Source organism: Macaca thibetana, chromosome 4 (assembly GCF_024542745.1).
Source record: "Macaca thibetana thibetana isolate TM-01 chromosome 4, ASM2454274v1, whole genome shotgun sequence".
NCBI lineage: Eukaryota > Metazoa > Chordata > Mammalia > Primates > Cercopithecidae > Macaca > Macaca thibetana.
Window position 1 is genome coordinate 472,746 of NC_065581.1, and position 17,508 is coordinate 490,253.

At 41.9% G+C, this 17,508-nt stretch overlaps 1 protein-coding gene across 10 annotated transcripts in view; it reads right to left on the reverse strand.

Annotated features, from left to right (window-relative positions):
* The window catches only part of EXOC2 (exocyst complex component 2), a 204,869-nt gene that overhangs the window by 126,607 nt on the left and 60,754 nt on the right, over positions 1–17,508 (reverse strand). For 9 of the 10 annotated variants that reach the window (XM_050788807.1, XM_050788813.1, XM_050788812.1 and 6 more), the window contains 4 exons: positions 16,834–17,010; positions 13,765–13,891; positions 3,012–3,125; positions 1,282–1,406 (listed from right to left, as the gene is read on the reverse strand). In XM_050788807.1, the coding sequence (XP_050644764.1) occupies positions 1,282–1,406; positions 3,012–3,125; positions 13,765–13,891; positions 16,834–17,010 (543 nt within the window). The other variant, XM_050788814.1, reaches the window with a different exon arrangement.

The following is a 17,508-nucleotide window of genomic DNA, read 5'->3' on the forward strand; positions in this document are numbered from 1 at the left end:
CTTCAACCTCCCGAGGAGTTAGGACTACAGGCGCCCACTATGCCTGGTTAATTTTTTGTATTTTTTGTAGAGATGGGGGAGGGGGACTTTTATTTTTTTTTTATTTTATTTTTTTTGAGACGGAGTCTCGCTCTGTCACCCAAGCTGGAGTGCAGTGGCCGGATCTCAGCTCACTGCAAGCTCCACCTCCCGGGTTCACGCCATTCTCCTGCCTCAGCCTCCGGAGTAGCTGGGACTACAGGCGCCCACCACCTCGCCCGGCTAGTTTTTTGTATTTTTTTAGTAGAGACGGGGTTTCACCGTGTTAGCCAGGATGGTCTCGATCTCCTGACCTTGTGATCCGCCCGCCTCGGCCTCCCAAAGTGCTGGGATTACAGGCTTGAGCCACCGCGCCCGGCCAAGGGGGACTTTTAAAACAATAAAAGAATGTCTATGGTTTAGGAACACAAAATAATTTTTTAAAATTTACCTTTCCGAATTGGAGAAGATGTGGCCTCAATGTACGGGTGGAGTGATGGATGCTTAAGCTATACAGGTACTTAGGTTTAAGTATCTTAGCTATTAAAAAGAACTGAGTTAACTTTTATTAATAAAGATCGCTTTTTACTAAATAGCAATAATTAAACTTTTATTAATTAAAGGCAATTTTATTTAAAAAAAAAAACCCTACCAACATCTTGCATTAACATGTCTAAAGCTATGACATCTGTACTCCACACAACGTCCGTCCCACACACAGATGATGGCACAGTGACAGCTACCTGCGTGCACGTGTGGGGGCCTGGGCGAGAGACTGGTATCCTGTCATCCGCCCTGCGTGCACATGTGGGGGCCTGGGCGGGAAGGGGCCTGGGTGGGAAGGGCTGGAGACTGGTATCCTGTCATCCGCCTTTCCAAAGTGAACACACAGTGGGTGGCATTGACAGAAGTAGTCACATCTGTAAGATATTGATGGTTGTGAGAGGATTTTTTTAAATCCTCAAATTTTATGCATTGGGATTTAATTTCTTATCAGCCCTGGAGAGTGGGCATCACAGAGAGTTAAAGTAGTCTCCCATTTCACACATGTAAGATGGGTTAACAAAAGCCTCAGAGATAAATTTTTAAAGTACCAAGTCTTCAAAGAGATGCCAGCCTACTCTGCAACAAGTATTTATAGCACATTTTAGATCTCTACTTTGATAAAAACAGACCGAATGTCACACCCTGTAAACACTCCGCAGGCAGTGTCAGGTTTCCACGGCGGAAGCCGCCGGCAGATGGCTCTGAGGATCGCCTTACCTGAGAGGGCATCCTGTGCCTCAAAGAAGGTACTGAGACCGCCTTTCACGTAGGCCAGGCTGCCCTCGCTCTTCTTGTTCGCCTGTCTCTTGAGGTTGGCGACTGCCATTTTGAGCTGCTCAAAACTGAAAGGAAATAAAGAAATCAAACGTTTGACACTCCAAACACGCAAAAAAGAAAACAGAATTCCTTCGGTGGAAAACACTTCACATGCTAAAACCGATGCTAAGCAGCATACAGATTAAAATCACATGAAGCCAGATGAAAACTAAACGCTTTCAAATTGTTACGTAGACCTAAACCTTTTATTACGAATGCCTAAATTACAACAGCTATACGAGTGTTGGGGCCCTCAATGGTAATTCCAAATACATTAGACCCCTAAGAAGTAAATGTGTAATGTTTTTATAACCTATATATAATATATACAACTTGCCAGGTAAAGAGTTTTGAACATCCTGTACCAGATAAGAAGACGCAGATCATCCAGTGATAGACAATATTTCCAAAGTGTAACTGCTTTGTACATTCACTGAAGCATTGTGGAACACTGAGCATAATGTTCTACTCATCAATACTCAGTCCTCTGTCCTTAATAATAAAATTATGTAAATCCTATGGGTCAATTCACAACTTAAATAACTAGGAAGACCACAGTATCTTATCTCAATATCTAAAGCAGAGAAAAGTGAAGGCAGGCCTCTGTATTTCTGAAGTTGTATGTCCATTTGAGCTAAGAAAATCTGGCTATAAAACTTTAAACGTATTCTTGATAGACCTACACAAGAAACGGAGCTCAATTTTGACTTATAACAATAGAAATTTTACATCTGTAATATAAAATTAGAATCATCTTCTACAATGAAAAAATTCACCTTGGACATTTGCTTTAAAAAGCAATCAGGTTAAATTTACCCTACGTATTAAAATGCCAACTTTTCTTCATGTTTTCTAGTAATGCTTTTCATCCTAATAAGTGAATGAAACATTTATATTAAGCTATATTTTAGCACACTGATTTATCAATAATTTAAGTTTTAAGCAATAAACCATTGATTTATCCAAACGTTTTTGTGGAACATAATTATTTTAAATCAATCTTGCAAATAAGCTACAAACCTGCTCTTGCAGAGAGTAAAATGTAATTAGAAGACAAAAGGGAACCTTGAAATTTGATATATGACTTTGTCTACTTTTTTGCTAATTTTAAGGCAGGTCCTTACATGATGATAAACCAACTCATCTTCCTTTGCCCTATGGTCAGAGAAGGCAGCGCATTCCACGTTCTACACCAGAACTTAAAATCTGTATGTTGTTGAGTAGGGAGACATCACACTCACACGTGTGGTCAGAGAGGGCAACGCGTTCCACGTTCCACACCAGAACTTAAAATCTACATGTTATTGAGTAGGGAAACATTACACTCACACGTGTCAGTTTAAGTCCCCAGCTAAGGCTCCATAAATTTTTAATAACCTGCGCCAATAATGAAATATATTGAACATAAAATGACAGTGGGAAATGAAAGGCCTCTAAAGAATCATCTCATTGTACAAATAAGGAAACAGACACCCTGAGATGTTCACGGGCAAACCCAAAGTCAAAGAGCTCGTAGACCTAAAACTATGCAACTGTAGGCAGAGCCAGACCTAAAACTCAAGTTACCGAGTAATTCCAGTCTTAGCACCTGAGTGAAACCCTTTACAGCTGACAGTCCCATATCCACTAACCTGGTGTTTGAGTGATTCTCTATAAGATACCAGGCAGCTGAAAAATTCTCACTTGTGAAATCGGCACTCATCCCATGGAACAGCATTTCTAAGTCCTTCTGGGAAAATTTACTTCTGAGGGGAAAAAAGGTTTCAAATAGATTTCAGTGGTTATTATGTATCCAGTGTAACACATACGAATACAAACTATTACAACAATACATATTAATCATACATTACCCAGAATATGTTTGTATATATGTACAAAATACATTTCCCCCATCATGGCTGATTTTTCTAACATGTAAACTTTGATATATAGAAAAGATAGGAAACTAGTTGAAATACAGAAATTACATCAATAAAAGAATATAAGGTTTAAAGAGGATTAAGACATCAGGCTGAGTTGTCGGTTTTATTAAACCTATCGAAATATGACATCAATCCCCACTCAATGTATAAAAATCAAAATTTGAATACAGTAATTTTAAAATATTAAATCACTTTGTTAAAATGATTTTTGTTAAAACCTATATGAAAGTTGTTTTAAGACGTACTGCCTAAGAAATCATCAAAGTACTAATAAAACCACATCTAATCACAAAGCAGCCACATTTGCATCCATGTCTAGCATGACTTGAAGAAAAGCTTGTGGTAACAACAGGGTATCCACATCATCTGCTGCTCCCTCATCTTGCCGACATGCTTAAGACTGACTTCTGGATCAATTCATTTACATATTCATTCGAACACTCATCAAGTATCTGCTATAGGTCACGTTCCATGCTGGGATGCCAAATGTGCCCACCAAGGCCCACAAGCTGGCGGCCTTTGCTGCCCCCGCCGCCCGTTTGCAGGATGAAATCCAAGCACGTCCAGGAACCGAACCCGCTTGTCTCTCAGGGCTCATCTCTGCCGCTCGAGGCCTGAAACCTGACGCTTCAGCAGCCTCAAAGGGACTACACGGTCCGCATGCTGGTTTCCACCACGTGGGTATGTACTTTGCTCGTCTGACTTGCTGTCCCCCACCCCGAAACACTGGACAAGCCCAACTCATAAGGTATAAACCAGACACAAATTATTTGATAGGGCAGCATCTCTTTAACACTTACGCAGTGGGGAAATGACTCTGGCCCCAAAAGAATTTTTAATGTGGGTAGGTCCGGTGCTGTGGTACTTACTCTTCTCTGGGAGAGTCCTGCTGTCTCATCACAAACACAGCCTCAATTCAGAAATTAGTCCGGTGACTGTGGTACTTACTCTTCTCTGGGAGAGTCCTGCTGTCTCATCATTACAAACACAGCCTCAATTCAGAAATGAGGCAGCTTAGCCCATGGTCAACACTCCAACTTCACCCAAAGGTAACACGTTTTTCTTCCCTCTTCCCGGCCAAAGTCAATAGTTAACAGGCTGCTTGCTCGTTTGGGGGAAACATGGCAGCTCTGTCGTACAGGTTAAGGGTGGGATGGATAAAGAAGTAAGAATGGAATGTCCTTTGGGGCCTGTGCTCTCTGCCTGCCAGGTATTCAAACCCACTTGAGTCTTGTGGCATTTTCACAGGTTCCCTAAAGGGCTCTGGACCCCTCCAGCCATGACTCACGGATACATCTGCTTCCTCCTGCCACCCCGCAGCCTCCAGGGGTCTCTCAGTCTTACCGCAGACACTCCCTGCTGGAGTCCCTCCACGTTCAGGTGACCAGTGCCCACAGGCACAACTTCCAACAGCCTGGAGCCCACTCTCTCTAGCACGCTGCTTGCTCACCTGGGCATGGAGAACACCCCTAAAATGCAGCCACCTCTACTGTCCATGCAGGCTCCGTGTCTCACAGCTGCAGGGAACACTGGCACCTGGAGGTCCCACTCACCAGGCCTAAGTGAAGACGGTCACACACTCTGCATCCTCCCACTTCACGGCCTAGCCCGGCGCTCCCCATAGGTACCTCTGCACAAATCCTCCTCGCCTGTCTACACATCCTCTCCCTCTGTGGTCCCTAGAAGAACAGGGGATGTGAGCTGCAAAACCAGATCTCAAGGAGTTCCTCTATCAACCCTACACCGCGAGACGCCCCTCACTCTAAAGTCAAATGCCTACTGCACGAGCATCTCAGCCAGGACAGGACAAACTGTTCATATTCTGTAACACTGCCCTGCTTCACTATGTTCCTTTTTTGATTGGGTGGGGGATGCCTTGCTTAGAATTACGATAACAGAAGAGAAGACAGATGAGATTTTAGGAGGTGGCACCACTTCCACTTAGACTGAGTGGACCTTGCATCTTTCCTCACCAGCTTCACAAGTTAAAAGATTTACAGCCTGAATCCTCCTGATACATGCGTGTGGCATTCATTAGCTTGCTGGTCGTTTTCACCAGTCAGCAGTCTCTGGGAGGGAGGTGGAGAACTTTGAGTTTTTAGAAGTTTATTTTGGTTTGGATTCTTCATGCTGGTTCTCATACTTTACTTAGTAAGAAAATCCTTTCACCTTTGGAAGTTTTTCTCACTTTATTTATTTGTACCCCATGCCTCCAAGTTAGAGCTTTGGGGGAATGTAGCGACTGAGTGGAGGCTTAGGCTAAGCTGTGACATGCGGAACCCCGGCTAGGTGACCCAGAAGTGCCTCCTTCTGCAGGTCCTGCTCTAACCAGCAGCAGCATCTGCCTGGAAGACGGCGTGCGGGATCACGGCTTTGTCTTCACTCGGCTACAAAGAACGACATGACCAATCAGTAGGGCGTGTCATCGTGGGCAGGAGAAGTCACGGTGGCTGCAGACCATGTTTCTGTCAACCTTCCTTCTAGACACGGCCATTCAACGTGGTGTCTCATGCTTCACTTGGTCAGAGAGTTAAATGGTCTGAACAGAATCAAAATGCACTACTGATATCAACTAAATTCCTACTAACAACAGTCTTCACACATAATTTAAGTACAAGAAAGCCTCATCTAGCAGGAATGAATTCCAAGTAACATAAGGACACAGCTGAGAAAAAAGAAACGAAAGAAGGCTGAGAAGTCAGACAGCTTCTGTGCCCCTTCCCCACACCTGTGGAACTTCCCCGTGCCTTGGTGTTTCTCTGCCCAAAAGCAAACAGGGAATGAACGGAGGTTGCTAGTGTTAAGAGCTGACAATGTGAAGAAAGGATCTGTGATAGATACAATGGTAGCAAGTAGGCCAAGAAAGTATAAAATGCAGACACAAAACTCAAAAATACAGCAGCTGCACACCCTGGAGAAACAGTTAAGAACACAGAGTCCCCTTGGGTCTGGCAGCTAAATCATACTCCACGTGTATAGCCAAAATAAATTTTTTTTAAAAAGTAGAATGCACACAGCACACATAGAAAAGGGCTCTGTGCTAAACAGTTACAACTCTCACACTGGTGGTACTGACGGTGCTGCACAACCTGAACCAGCAGCTCACACCGGTGGTACTGACGGTGCTGCACAACGTGAACCAACAGCTCACACCGGTGGTACTGACAGTGCTGCACAACGTGAACCAGCAGCTCACACCGGTGGTACTGACGGTGCTGCACAACGGGAACCAGCAGCTCACACCGGTGGTACTGATGGTGCTGCACAACGGGAACCAGCAGCTCACACCGGTGGTACTGACGGTGCTGCACAACGTGAACCAGCAGCTCAGAGCTTTCCATTCAGTACTCCGTTTTTAAAATTCCCCTGACACTTAAACTCTGGTAACACCTCACTTACAATGCATTACTCAATTGTTATTTTTACAAATCTAAACTGCTCTCAGCTATATCATAATATAAAGGCCTGACGTCTAGCGGAGGGCTCCAGGAGAGGGATTAAGATTTTAAGAAACTCTCCCGCCCCCAGGAGTCCCCATCTCCCTCATCCTCAGAAGGAGCAGGGATGGGTCTAGTCAGTCCCTAGCAGTGGGGCCCCTGGCGAGAAAGCAGTGGGTCTGGCGAGGTCCCCACTGGCCCCGCGCTCCCAGCTCTTCAGCCACGAACATCCCGTGCACCACGGGCTGCTGGGAGGACACGGGAGGCAGAGCCTGAGACTCGGCTTCCGCACTGGAGTGAGCAGGGAGGCCCACGATCCCGGAGCGGGACGCTGAGACTCGAGCCCCGCCCGCCCGCCAGCCACTCCCCGCACGCATCAGTCCTTAAGGCCCCTAAAGCGGGCCAGGTAGAATTTGAAAAGCACTACATCTCTTGGTCAAAATGCCACCTCCCCTAAGACGGAGCTGATGATTCTGAGAGTTCTTACTGAAGACACTAAAACTCTTTCGCTGATCTTAATTGGAAGACATGTATTGAGACTTACAGCAGAAATCAGACTTACAAGAACAAGACAGACATTATTTTCAAAATGGTGAAATTCTAACACAGAGATGTCAAATAATCTTCCCCGAATCACACAATTAAGGCCAGGACGAACCTTGCCCGGACACCCAGAGCCCGTGTATAGTGGACACCGTTGGCTGTGACCCACCAGTCACCCTGGACCCTCTCTGCTGGAACACAGCCCCCACCTGCCCCTTAACTGGGGGAGATGGACCACCATAAGCCACACTTGTCGTATTTCCCCGCTCCTGACTGGGCGACCTTGTTCTTGGACAGTGATGCCTGAGGAACGGTCTGCTGGAGCACGTCTGGGAAAGGTCTCCGTACTTTCAAGAAGGGAAACCAAGAAGAGAGAGCATCTTTCTGCCTGAGAACATCATTATGTCCAGCTTCAACCACAGGAATTGCTAAGGAAACGTGTTTTATGCTAAAGGCAACAGAACAGCCAGCAAACTCAGGCTCCTCACATCTCGGTGACATGACTGAGTTACTGACTCAACCAACCTTTGGAGTCTACCATCAGTGAATATTGTGTATTATGAAAAAGTAGATTGCATTTTTGTTTAAATCAAATGTCTTCATTTTCTCTTACTTGCAGGTGAAGGCATTCTGATTCAATGTTCTATTGCAAAATACAAGCCTAAATATACTGATCTTTTATACAAACACCTCAAAAATGTGAAATAGATGACTTGGAAAAAACAAAAAATGAATACCAATGCCAGAGTCCATGAAGCTCCACGGGTAACACAGCTGCAAAAGTGCAGGCAGCTCATCTCAGTACTCCCAATGGGAGGCAGCAGTTGTAAGCAGCGGCTGAGGGCACAGGCTCTGGGTTCCGTCTCAGTGTTTGCTCGATCCGCCTGAATAATCTCCAGAAGTTATTCCATTACTAACGGATCACAATACATTCCTCTGAGGAATGTTTTGAAGATCAGAGTAGATAATGCTTGTGGAAGCCGTAGCAGTTTCTGACACATGATAAATGCTCAACAATGTTATTTGCTATTATTTTTATTATTTATACTTATTTATATCTTACAGACTAATTTCCTAAGTATTATTTGATTCTCATGACAATAACTGAGTTAAATATTTCCATATTCCGGATGAGGAAATGGCCTCTGAGAGGTTACATGTACACAGTCGAGATTTGAACCTAGTACTTCTATTGTCAAACAGAGAACCAGAGGGTTTTAGACAGGAAATACAATCCTAACTACAAATCCGTAAAGACGACAATGCAGGAGAGAGTGAAAGGGGAGCTGCTTTCAAATGGAGAGAAGTGCTAATGTCCTTAATAACAGCAATAGGAAAGGGAGAAGTAGCATGTCAACACAGCTAATGAAGCACGGTAAAAACTCGTATGTTTGTTCAGAATAACTGGATTTTGGACTCTCAATTTCCAAGTGAAGTGCTGCCTCAAACACATCAGGAAAAGCAAAATATGCTCTGAGTAATTCAAACCAAGCCTGCATTTTAAATCCACTAGCACAGAGTTAGAGACTGAAAGTGACATAGACCCCACGTGTAAACTCACAAAATGTTTTCATCGAGGAATCAAAACACACAGCTTCAGTCACTGACAATTCCCGCCACCCTGAACAGATATATTTTCCATTAGATGGCAGTGTAAGGTCAGATTTAAACCTTCTAAAAAACAGCTAGCCCCAAGTCAGGGGAAGACCCAGGCCTGTGCACTGAGCGAAGAGACACAAACCGGCACGTTCTTCACATCTCAGCACTCGCTTTCCAGTATGAGGACTGTCTGCAGCAATGACCATGCAGCATGCAAATCAACGGGGCTCCTTCTGACCGCCCTCGCTGCCCCCACAGTCAGGCTCTGAGACTGCCCTCGCCGCCCCCACAGTGAGGCCTGGCTGCAGTGGTCTTATTCTGCGTGTGCATCGAAGAGAACACGCTTTCTTGATTTGGTGGATGGAAGATGGGGGGGGAGGCGACAATGAAAGTGGGCATTGCTAGTTCTTTGTGTGCATGCTACACATATTTTTTGTAGCTTTAACTTTTTAGCAATATAGTTTACACTCTGTTGTATTAAGTAACATAAGTTTGTTTCCATTCTTTTTTTTTTTTGTCTGACCCAGTTTCTGGACTTGCAGGCACTCTCACTGCCCATCTGTTTTTACACAAGTTCCAAAGGTAAAGTCACCTAAGGCTCTTTTCTTCTGCACTCGTATTAAGAATTAATTTGCTGTCAGTTTTCCTGTTTTAAAATGTAGTCTTCTAAATTTGGTGGGAAAATTGAAATTGGTCTTTTCTGTCTGAAAGCTAAGCCGATTAGAAGAAAATCAGGTTTGCATTGCCCATGAAACCCATGTAGAAATAAAACAGATACTAGTGGTGCAACAACTGACTATTCTAGACAGCCATTCCCAGGTAATAATTCACAAAAACAGTTGGAGATCATATAAAAACAGTACAAAGCTCCTGTTTTCTGTCCCCACTCCCATATACAGACTGTCTCCTGCACATTACCCATAAATATCCTCGTTAGGCAACTGAGTATTGATTTCAAGAAACAAAGCCTAGCAAAGGTTTTTACTTAACATGAACCTGTTTTTACCTTCCTTTTTGGTTTAAATAGTTTGTCATTATTACAACTGAAGTCATGCAAAGACCACATATATTTGTGACAATTGCCATTGTAAATCAGAAATATAGACCTTTTACAAGCAAATCCTAGTCTCAATTCAAAGTGGTTATTTTTTCTGAGCAATTAGTAACATTTTTATAAGTATCATGACACCCTGTGTGCAAAAACATCAATTACAAATTTAGGAATATGAAGGGTCTTAACAGCCAAAGACAGCCAATAAATGCCAAGTTATTAAACTTGTAGGCTGAAAGAAAAAAGTATGCACGCTGGGTCCACCGGTAAAATATTTATTAAACTCTGACTCACCCCAAAGAGCCACAAGGCAACTGTACTGTTACTCTCACTGGCTTTGCCACGTTCAGCTGAGCCGGCCACCACCCTGCAGGGCCCCTCAGGTTCCCAGTCTGCACACTAGACCGTCAGCTGTCGAGACTTTATCACCACAAACGGACTTATCTCCTGAAGGCCGCCCCCCCACCGCAATCTGATAACTCACTGGAACCACAGGGGAGCATTTAATGGCCAGCACTCACAATTCTTCAAACCCTTTTTTTTTTTTTTTTTTTTTTTTTTGAGACAGACGCTGTTGCCCAGGCTGGAGTGCAGTGGCGCGATCTCGGCTCACTGCAACTTCCACCTCCTGAGTTCAAGCGATTCTCGTGCCTCAGCTTCCCAAGTAGCTGAGATTACAGGCGCCTGCCACCACGCCCAGCTGATTTTGTAGTTTTAGTAGAGATGGGGTTTCACCACGTTGGCCGGGCTGGTCTTGAACTCCTGACCTCAAGTGATCCACCCGCCTTGGCCTCCCAAAGCGCTGGGATTACAGGCATGAGCCACCACGCCCACGCCCAGCCTCAAACCTTTTTAAATATGTTTCCACAAACAAATAATACCAAAACCCTATTATTCCTTCAATACTGACATTTTCAAAAAGTAGGTGCTCTCTAGGTTTTTAATTATTTTTTTAAAAACTGCAAATGACATTAATAAACAGAACTAAAAGACAGTATGGATCCTGACCTGAGTACAACACCATCCTCTACAAAGACCAAAGCCTTCATCTGAAAAATAGTAAGGAAATCAGCAAAATAAAACCCACATTAATATTTTACAATCTGCCTTTCCTTCCTTTTATCTTTCTCTAAAATAAGATTTCTCTAACGGAAGTCAAAGAATTCAGTAAGACAAACACAACTTTCTTGACAGTATCTAAAAAGAAAAAAAGGAACCTGGAAAAGCATTTTTCTGGTCAAAAGCATTTTCTTCTCTTTGTTTCTACACCTATTCTTACTTTCATCTTTCATTTTCTTGCCTCCTGGAATCTCTATATCTAGCCTCTCTTTCTTTTGAAAGTCTTTTGCCAAACACTTTCAGATGGACAGAAGGATGACTGGGTGTCTGTTCACGGCCTACAGGTCCCTCCCCGTGTTCCCTGATGCTACAGGATCTGCGCCTTCCTGTTCATTGGCTATTCTGAGTCTCTGTTAGAAAGACAGAGCTGGCTTGTGGAGGGCTAATGGCGATGCCAGGGACTCCTGCCCACAGAAATGCACGTCAGGTGAGGATACCACTGGCCCGTCCGAGACGGAGTGATGGTCGTGCATCTTTAGGCATTTCTCGTTGCGTTATGACTCACCTCTGGACTTCCCTTTGGGCTGGATTTAACATTAAATCTCACTGGTTCTTTCCTTAATTATGAGTTAAATAAAAGCTCTGACACCTATTCATTTTATATTTGTGTAAGAATCATGATTTTCCCTTTTTCAAAACTTATCCTTTAATATTTTACTTTATCCCATGGCTGAGCAAATATTTCTGAAACTTAAGTAACCATCTGTACAGTAACAGATGAAATCTGTTAATTTTATTCCCACTGAAGTACTTATTGAATAAACGTACATAACGTTATTTTAAAATTTTAAAACACTTTAGTACCCTGGAATCCTAAGTCATTAAAAAAACTTTTCCCGTGTGGCAGAACAATGAATAGTATATATCCAAGAAGAGCAAAGAATCCTGTAAGGATGGAACTTCTCAGGCACTTGCTATGCTCTTCAGAAGTTGTTTACCTCCTCACTCCCTGATTCCTCACATCGACCCTAAGGAACAGGTACTGCATTGTACACCTGAGGAAACTGAGGCAAAAGGAAGCTAAGTAACCTACTCAATGTCATATTGCTAGTAAGTGGCAGAGCCCAAGTTCAAATTGAGAGAGTTTTGCCCCACACAAAATCCAATGACCTCTCAGAGAAGAAAATTTTAAGAAAGCTAAGTACTTTCAGTGCCATTATTCTTCACTGCCATTACCAATGTTATCAAATAATTAACCTGAAACTTATTAAGAACACTGCTGTTAGAGGCAGTTCAGGCCAAACCACTTTGTGGGTAGCTGAGAAGGTGTGAGGAGGCAGAGAGAACAGGGGTGAGGGGCATACACCAAAACGAAAGTGGAAGAAATCATGTTTATGATAGTAAACATCTGAATGAATCCTAACTTTGATAACTTTGTCCAAGTCTCATACAAAATGTATTCTGTATATCTGCATATTCCTTTTGCCCATGTATAAAACTGGCGCTTGGTTATGACGAACAGCTCAGAGGGCCTCCGGCTCCACACTTCTGCGGCAGGTTGGAAAGAGACTGGCTTTCCAGAGCCTTGAAGCAGCCCATAAAGGGGCTTACTATCAACTGCAAGTCTATTCATGCTTAAAACTACGCTCAAATAAACACCCAACTGTTACCATTCTTTTCTAAACCTTCCCAATCTTTAAACTCTTAATTTTGGAGGCATGGAATCCTTAACCAGCTCTAGAATGGCCCCTACTGCCAAAATGTTTCAAAGACGTTACCTAGAACAGTCCAAGTCCACCCGAAACTGCTAAGCCCCAGACTTTCTCAACTCTTTCAACTTTCCCAAAACAAGCACGCTGCCTCCCCTCGGCCAGGGGCAAACCCCAGCCGGTGGAAATGAAGCGTGCTGTCTGAATTACTAATGATCTTCAACCATAGAGAGAGACGATTGGAGAACAGCCGGTGGAAATGAAGTGTGCTGTCTGAATTACTAACAATCTTCAACCATAGAGACAGAGACAATTGGAGAATTTTCCCTATTCCTAGAAAACCCTAAACTAAAACCATGGTTAAAGTATTAACAGTGCTAATCTGTCACTTTTGGTGAGCGTTTACAGAGCAATACTCAGTACACAATTCCATAAGCAGAATCACTAAGGCCAGAAGATAAATCAGCCGCGATTAATATGTCAGGTGAATTGTTTAAGTAGAAAGGCACTACTTAGAAAAGTTACTAAAACACTGTACTAGGAATTTGGAAAAAAAACTCTAGATTCAGTTATAAGGAATCTTGAAAGATATCATTTACCTGGCAGAATTCTGATGATTAAAGTTAAATAAGTCTGGATTAAGCAAGAATGAGAGGTAGACATTATAGACAAAATTAAAGACCAGATTAGACCTATTCTAAAATACTTCTAGAAAAATCAAGAAAACAGTAGATTACGAATTCTATTTTGACTTCAGGTGCCATCTACCTATTTAAACTTAACCATCTCTAGATAACATACTAAAGACTTTTCTTTTTCACAAAATGCAAAATCAAAACACTAAAGACGTAAAAGTAGTTTTAGCCAGAAGTTTTAACTAATTGCAAAGTTTACTTGCAGCAAAGCTAAACAGACCTCATAAATAACACCCGTCTCCAAACAACTGAGATGTCTTCAATTGTGCTTCCTGGGATGCTTCTGGAGTTTGAGTCCCTTTCCTGTAAGTATATAAAACTTTTCAGGAACTGAAAAATAAAGAAGACTGAAAGCAAGATGGTACTCACTTTTCAATCTCAATGCCAAGCGGGTTAGCAGGACGTAAGGACAAGGGTGGGATTCCTTTGTTCCTGTCAGTACGCATATCGTAGTAATTCATTTCATCAACCCACACAGCAGACTGATCCAAAATGCCTACAGAAATGAGGAGTATGTGCTTAATAAAGTGAAGGCTGCCCCAGGCACCTTCTAAGTCTGGCCTATTGCCTTGCTTCTTAAAGACCTAATACAAAATGCCAGTTGGATAATTTTTAAGAGATTTGAGGACATAACAGCTAAATTTTAAAAAAATGACTACTAGTTTAATTATAAGCACTAAAAAAATCTATAAAAAGGCAAAAATAACACCTCTTGGCTTATGGCTTCATTGTATATTACTCAACAGAGAAGACAAATTAAGCTGCTTAGAAAAAGTTTTGCAATAACAAACGTATTTTACAAATAATAAACTCTACAATTAAACATTGTTAAATGTAGCTGATTAAATCTGTACAAAAATTCAGAAAGTTAGTAAGATGAAATATGACCTATAATATCTGTTTATTCAAGAGAATATTCTGAAATCATGTAAACTCTTGGAAAACGTCTGGGAGACACCCAAGCACAAAACATTTGAGTTCAATGTTAGCTCAGTGGAAAGCTTCTGGTTTACGACAAATGCCAAAAAACCATTATGCACATATGATTTTATATTTAATACTGTGAGTTTCTGCCTCTGGGTTCCATAAGCTACCTAAGGACATTTCACTACAAATGAAAACCAAATGTTTTTGAAATGGTTCTTGAAAGCTCTCAAGAAACATCTTTTATTTTCTTTTCCTCTACAAACACTGGCATGTTTTCAAGAATAGTTATGCAAAAATACTACGCTGCTTACACTGCTTGCTATTTCTCATTCTTTCTACTGTTGTCAGTGCTGGAAACGTCCTAGATGGCAGAAGCAGCAGGTCTTCTTTTCCATTTAGGCTGAAATCAATTTGGCGAATTCAATAAAATATCAAACACCTTTCAAGGAAGGCAGGGCTTGTATAACGGAAATGACCAGGCTACTCAGGGAAAACTGACTGGGTGTGGACCCTGTGAACAAGACAACATAAGCTCTAAAAACAGCATCTTCCTTTACAGGACCGAACTCCTTATCATTCAACCTCGCACAGGTCTTACCAGCTAGGCCTCCAGGGCCCTGGGGGGCAACAGAAAAAGAGCCGAGTGCCAGGGAGCACAGACAAAGCGTGCCCGCCTCCCCAGGCGAGGGTCAGAAAGCTTCATGGGGGAAGGCTGTCTGAATACCAGGCAACCTGTAGCGGCAAGGCTATGAACCCACCACTCATTCTCTCAGCACTCGTGGTTCTGCCAGCATGCAACAGGGGCTTTGTCAGAGGTTCTGCTCGAGTCCAGGCACTCTTGAGCTCAGTTCAAGAAAGCTTTACTGGCCAGGCGCAGTGGCTCACACCTGTAATCCCAGCACTTTGGCAGGCCGAGGTGGGCAAATCACAAGGTCATGAATTCAAGACCAGCCTGACCAACACGGTGAAACCCTGTCTCTACTAAAAATACAAAAATTAGCTGGGCGTGGTGGCGGCGCCTGTTCCCAGCTACTACAGAGGCTGAGGCAGGAGAATCACTTGAACCTGGGAGGCGGAAGTTGCAGTGAGCCGAGAACAAGATCCTGCCAATGCACTCCAGCCTGGGCAACAGAGCAAGACTCTGTCACAAAACAAAAAGAAAAACAAAAAAAGAAACCTTTACTAAGCCTACTATGTGCCAGGTCCTGAGCTGAGTGTTCTAGAATAACAAAATTACCACTTTTACCTAAGTTTTCTTTATCTGCTATGTAGATTATAAGATACTAGATTTTTATCAAAATGTTTAAGTTCCTCTAGAAAACTGTGTAACAAGTTCCTGCTTTAGTTTCACAGGTTTTGGAAGACACTGAAGAAAGTAAACAAAATGGAAATGTTATATATGTATATATGTACACATGCACGTACATGTACATACATAAAGTCCACTCTGAATTTTCCCTGAAATTCCTTGAATTTTTATTTATAAAAATAATCTAGGAATTTGTGGAGAACAATGCTGCAGAAAGCCTCTATGCTCTAAGAATTAAAAAAAAAAATTTGCAAAATTATTTATTTTCTTCATAAAGAGAAGTACTGGCTGGGTTTAATTATGCCTCAGATATTCCTACATTATACAAATATTTATCAAATGCTGACCATGTGCAAGACATTACAGGACCACAAAGATGAATCTGATATTACTCTTATTCTAAAAAGGGAAAGAGACATGCACAGAAATAGCTACAAGAAAGATGATTAGAAATTATTAATTTGTTGGGTAAGGGACTAGGCTAAGCACTTGACATTTGTGTTCTAACTCACCTAATCCTATGAGGTAGCCAGTATTATTCCACTTTCGCTCATGGAGAAACAAGGCATTAAAGTTACATACTTAGTCATGGTAAGACAGCCCAGGTTAGAATTCGAAGAGCATAACTTCTCAGACCAAGTTCCTAACACTGCTAACAGAAGGCAGCAAGTGGTCAGTGCATAAAGAAGGAAAACATCAAGTGCTATGTGGTTCAAAGAAGAGTGAGTATCACTCACGTGGGGTTAGAAGCAGCCAAGCCAGGAAATGTATCATCTGGGCCTTGAAGGATGGATAAAATGAAGGAAAAGGGAATGTTGTTTAGATATATTATTACTAATTTGGCCAAATCAGGATTTTCCACCTCAAACCTTGTTTAAGAGTTTCAAAGCAATGTCATTATATTCAAGATCAAGGAACCAAAACCGGTATATCGAATGAACGAACAGATTTTGAGAACTTAGAAAAGTAGTTCTCATATGATCGTCATCCTTAGGCTTCACTGACTGTTATTTCAGCACACTGCCTTCCCGAAAGTAATACAAATATTAACCAACATTCCACTCCTGTCAAAATAAACATAAACTAAATCTAAGTTGAGATATGCAAGTAGGTAAGTTTTACATGAATCCACCAGTTTTACATCTTAAAAGACAAACTCAGGTTTACTTTCTTCTTTAGAATAAACCCATGAGAGACTTTACCTATTTTCTCAGGTTTCAGAAGCTTGAAAGAGACTGTTGAGGTTCCTCTGCCACCTGACTTAGTGGTGACAATAATGTCTCCTTTGTCATTTTTGGCTTGTCCCACTCGACATACTATTTTACTTGCAGACATCCATTCTGCCGTCAGGAGGCAATTATGTCCACAAATTGTCAAGCCTGAAAAAAGCACATGTGCATTAAAAAATCCAAAGACAAGAACAATAAGACCTTAATCATGTAGATTACATTTTTAAAATCTAGCAATAATTTTCTTGTTCAATAATTACATTTATTATTGAATATACCCAATATTATTTGCAGAGATACTGTTATCTCTATTGACTTTTCCTCTTATCTGTTTTTTTCTCTAATATTTAAGACTTATTTTAGGCTACATTTAAGTTTCTTCAAACATCAGTAGAATTAGAAAATGAACAATCACAGTAACTATGTTCTAGGCATTCCAGATTACTTAGATTACGAGAATCTTAAAATGCTTTCAGAAGTAATAAAAGGGAAATTATTGCTATTATTTGAAGTCTCAGTTATTAACGTAGAATTTTAAAGTATAGGAATAAATTTATGTATCATTTTCTAAAAACATTCTATATTCACCCATCTTCCTGAAAAAACTTCACGTACTTTTTCTAGTGTTCACTTACACACAGTATTACA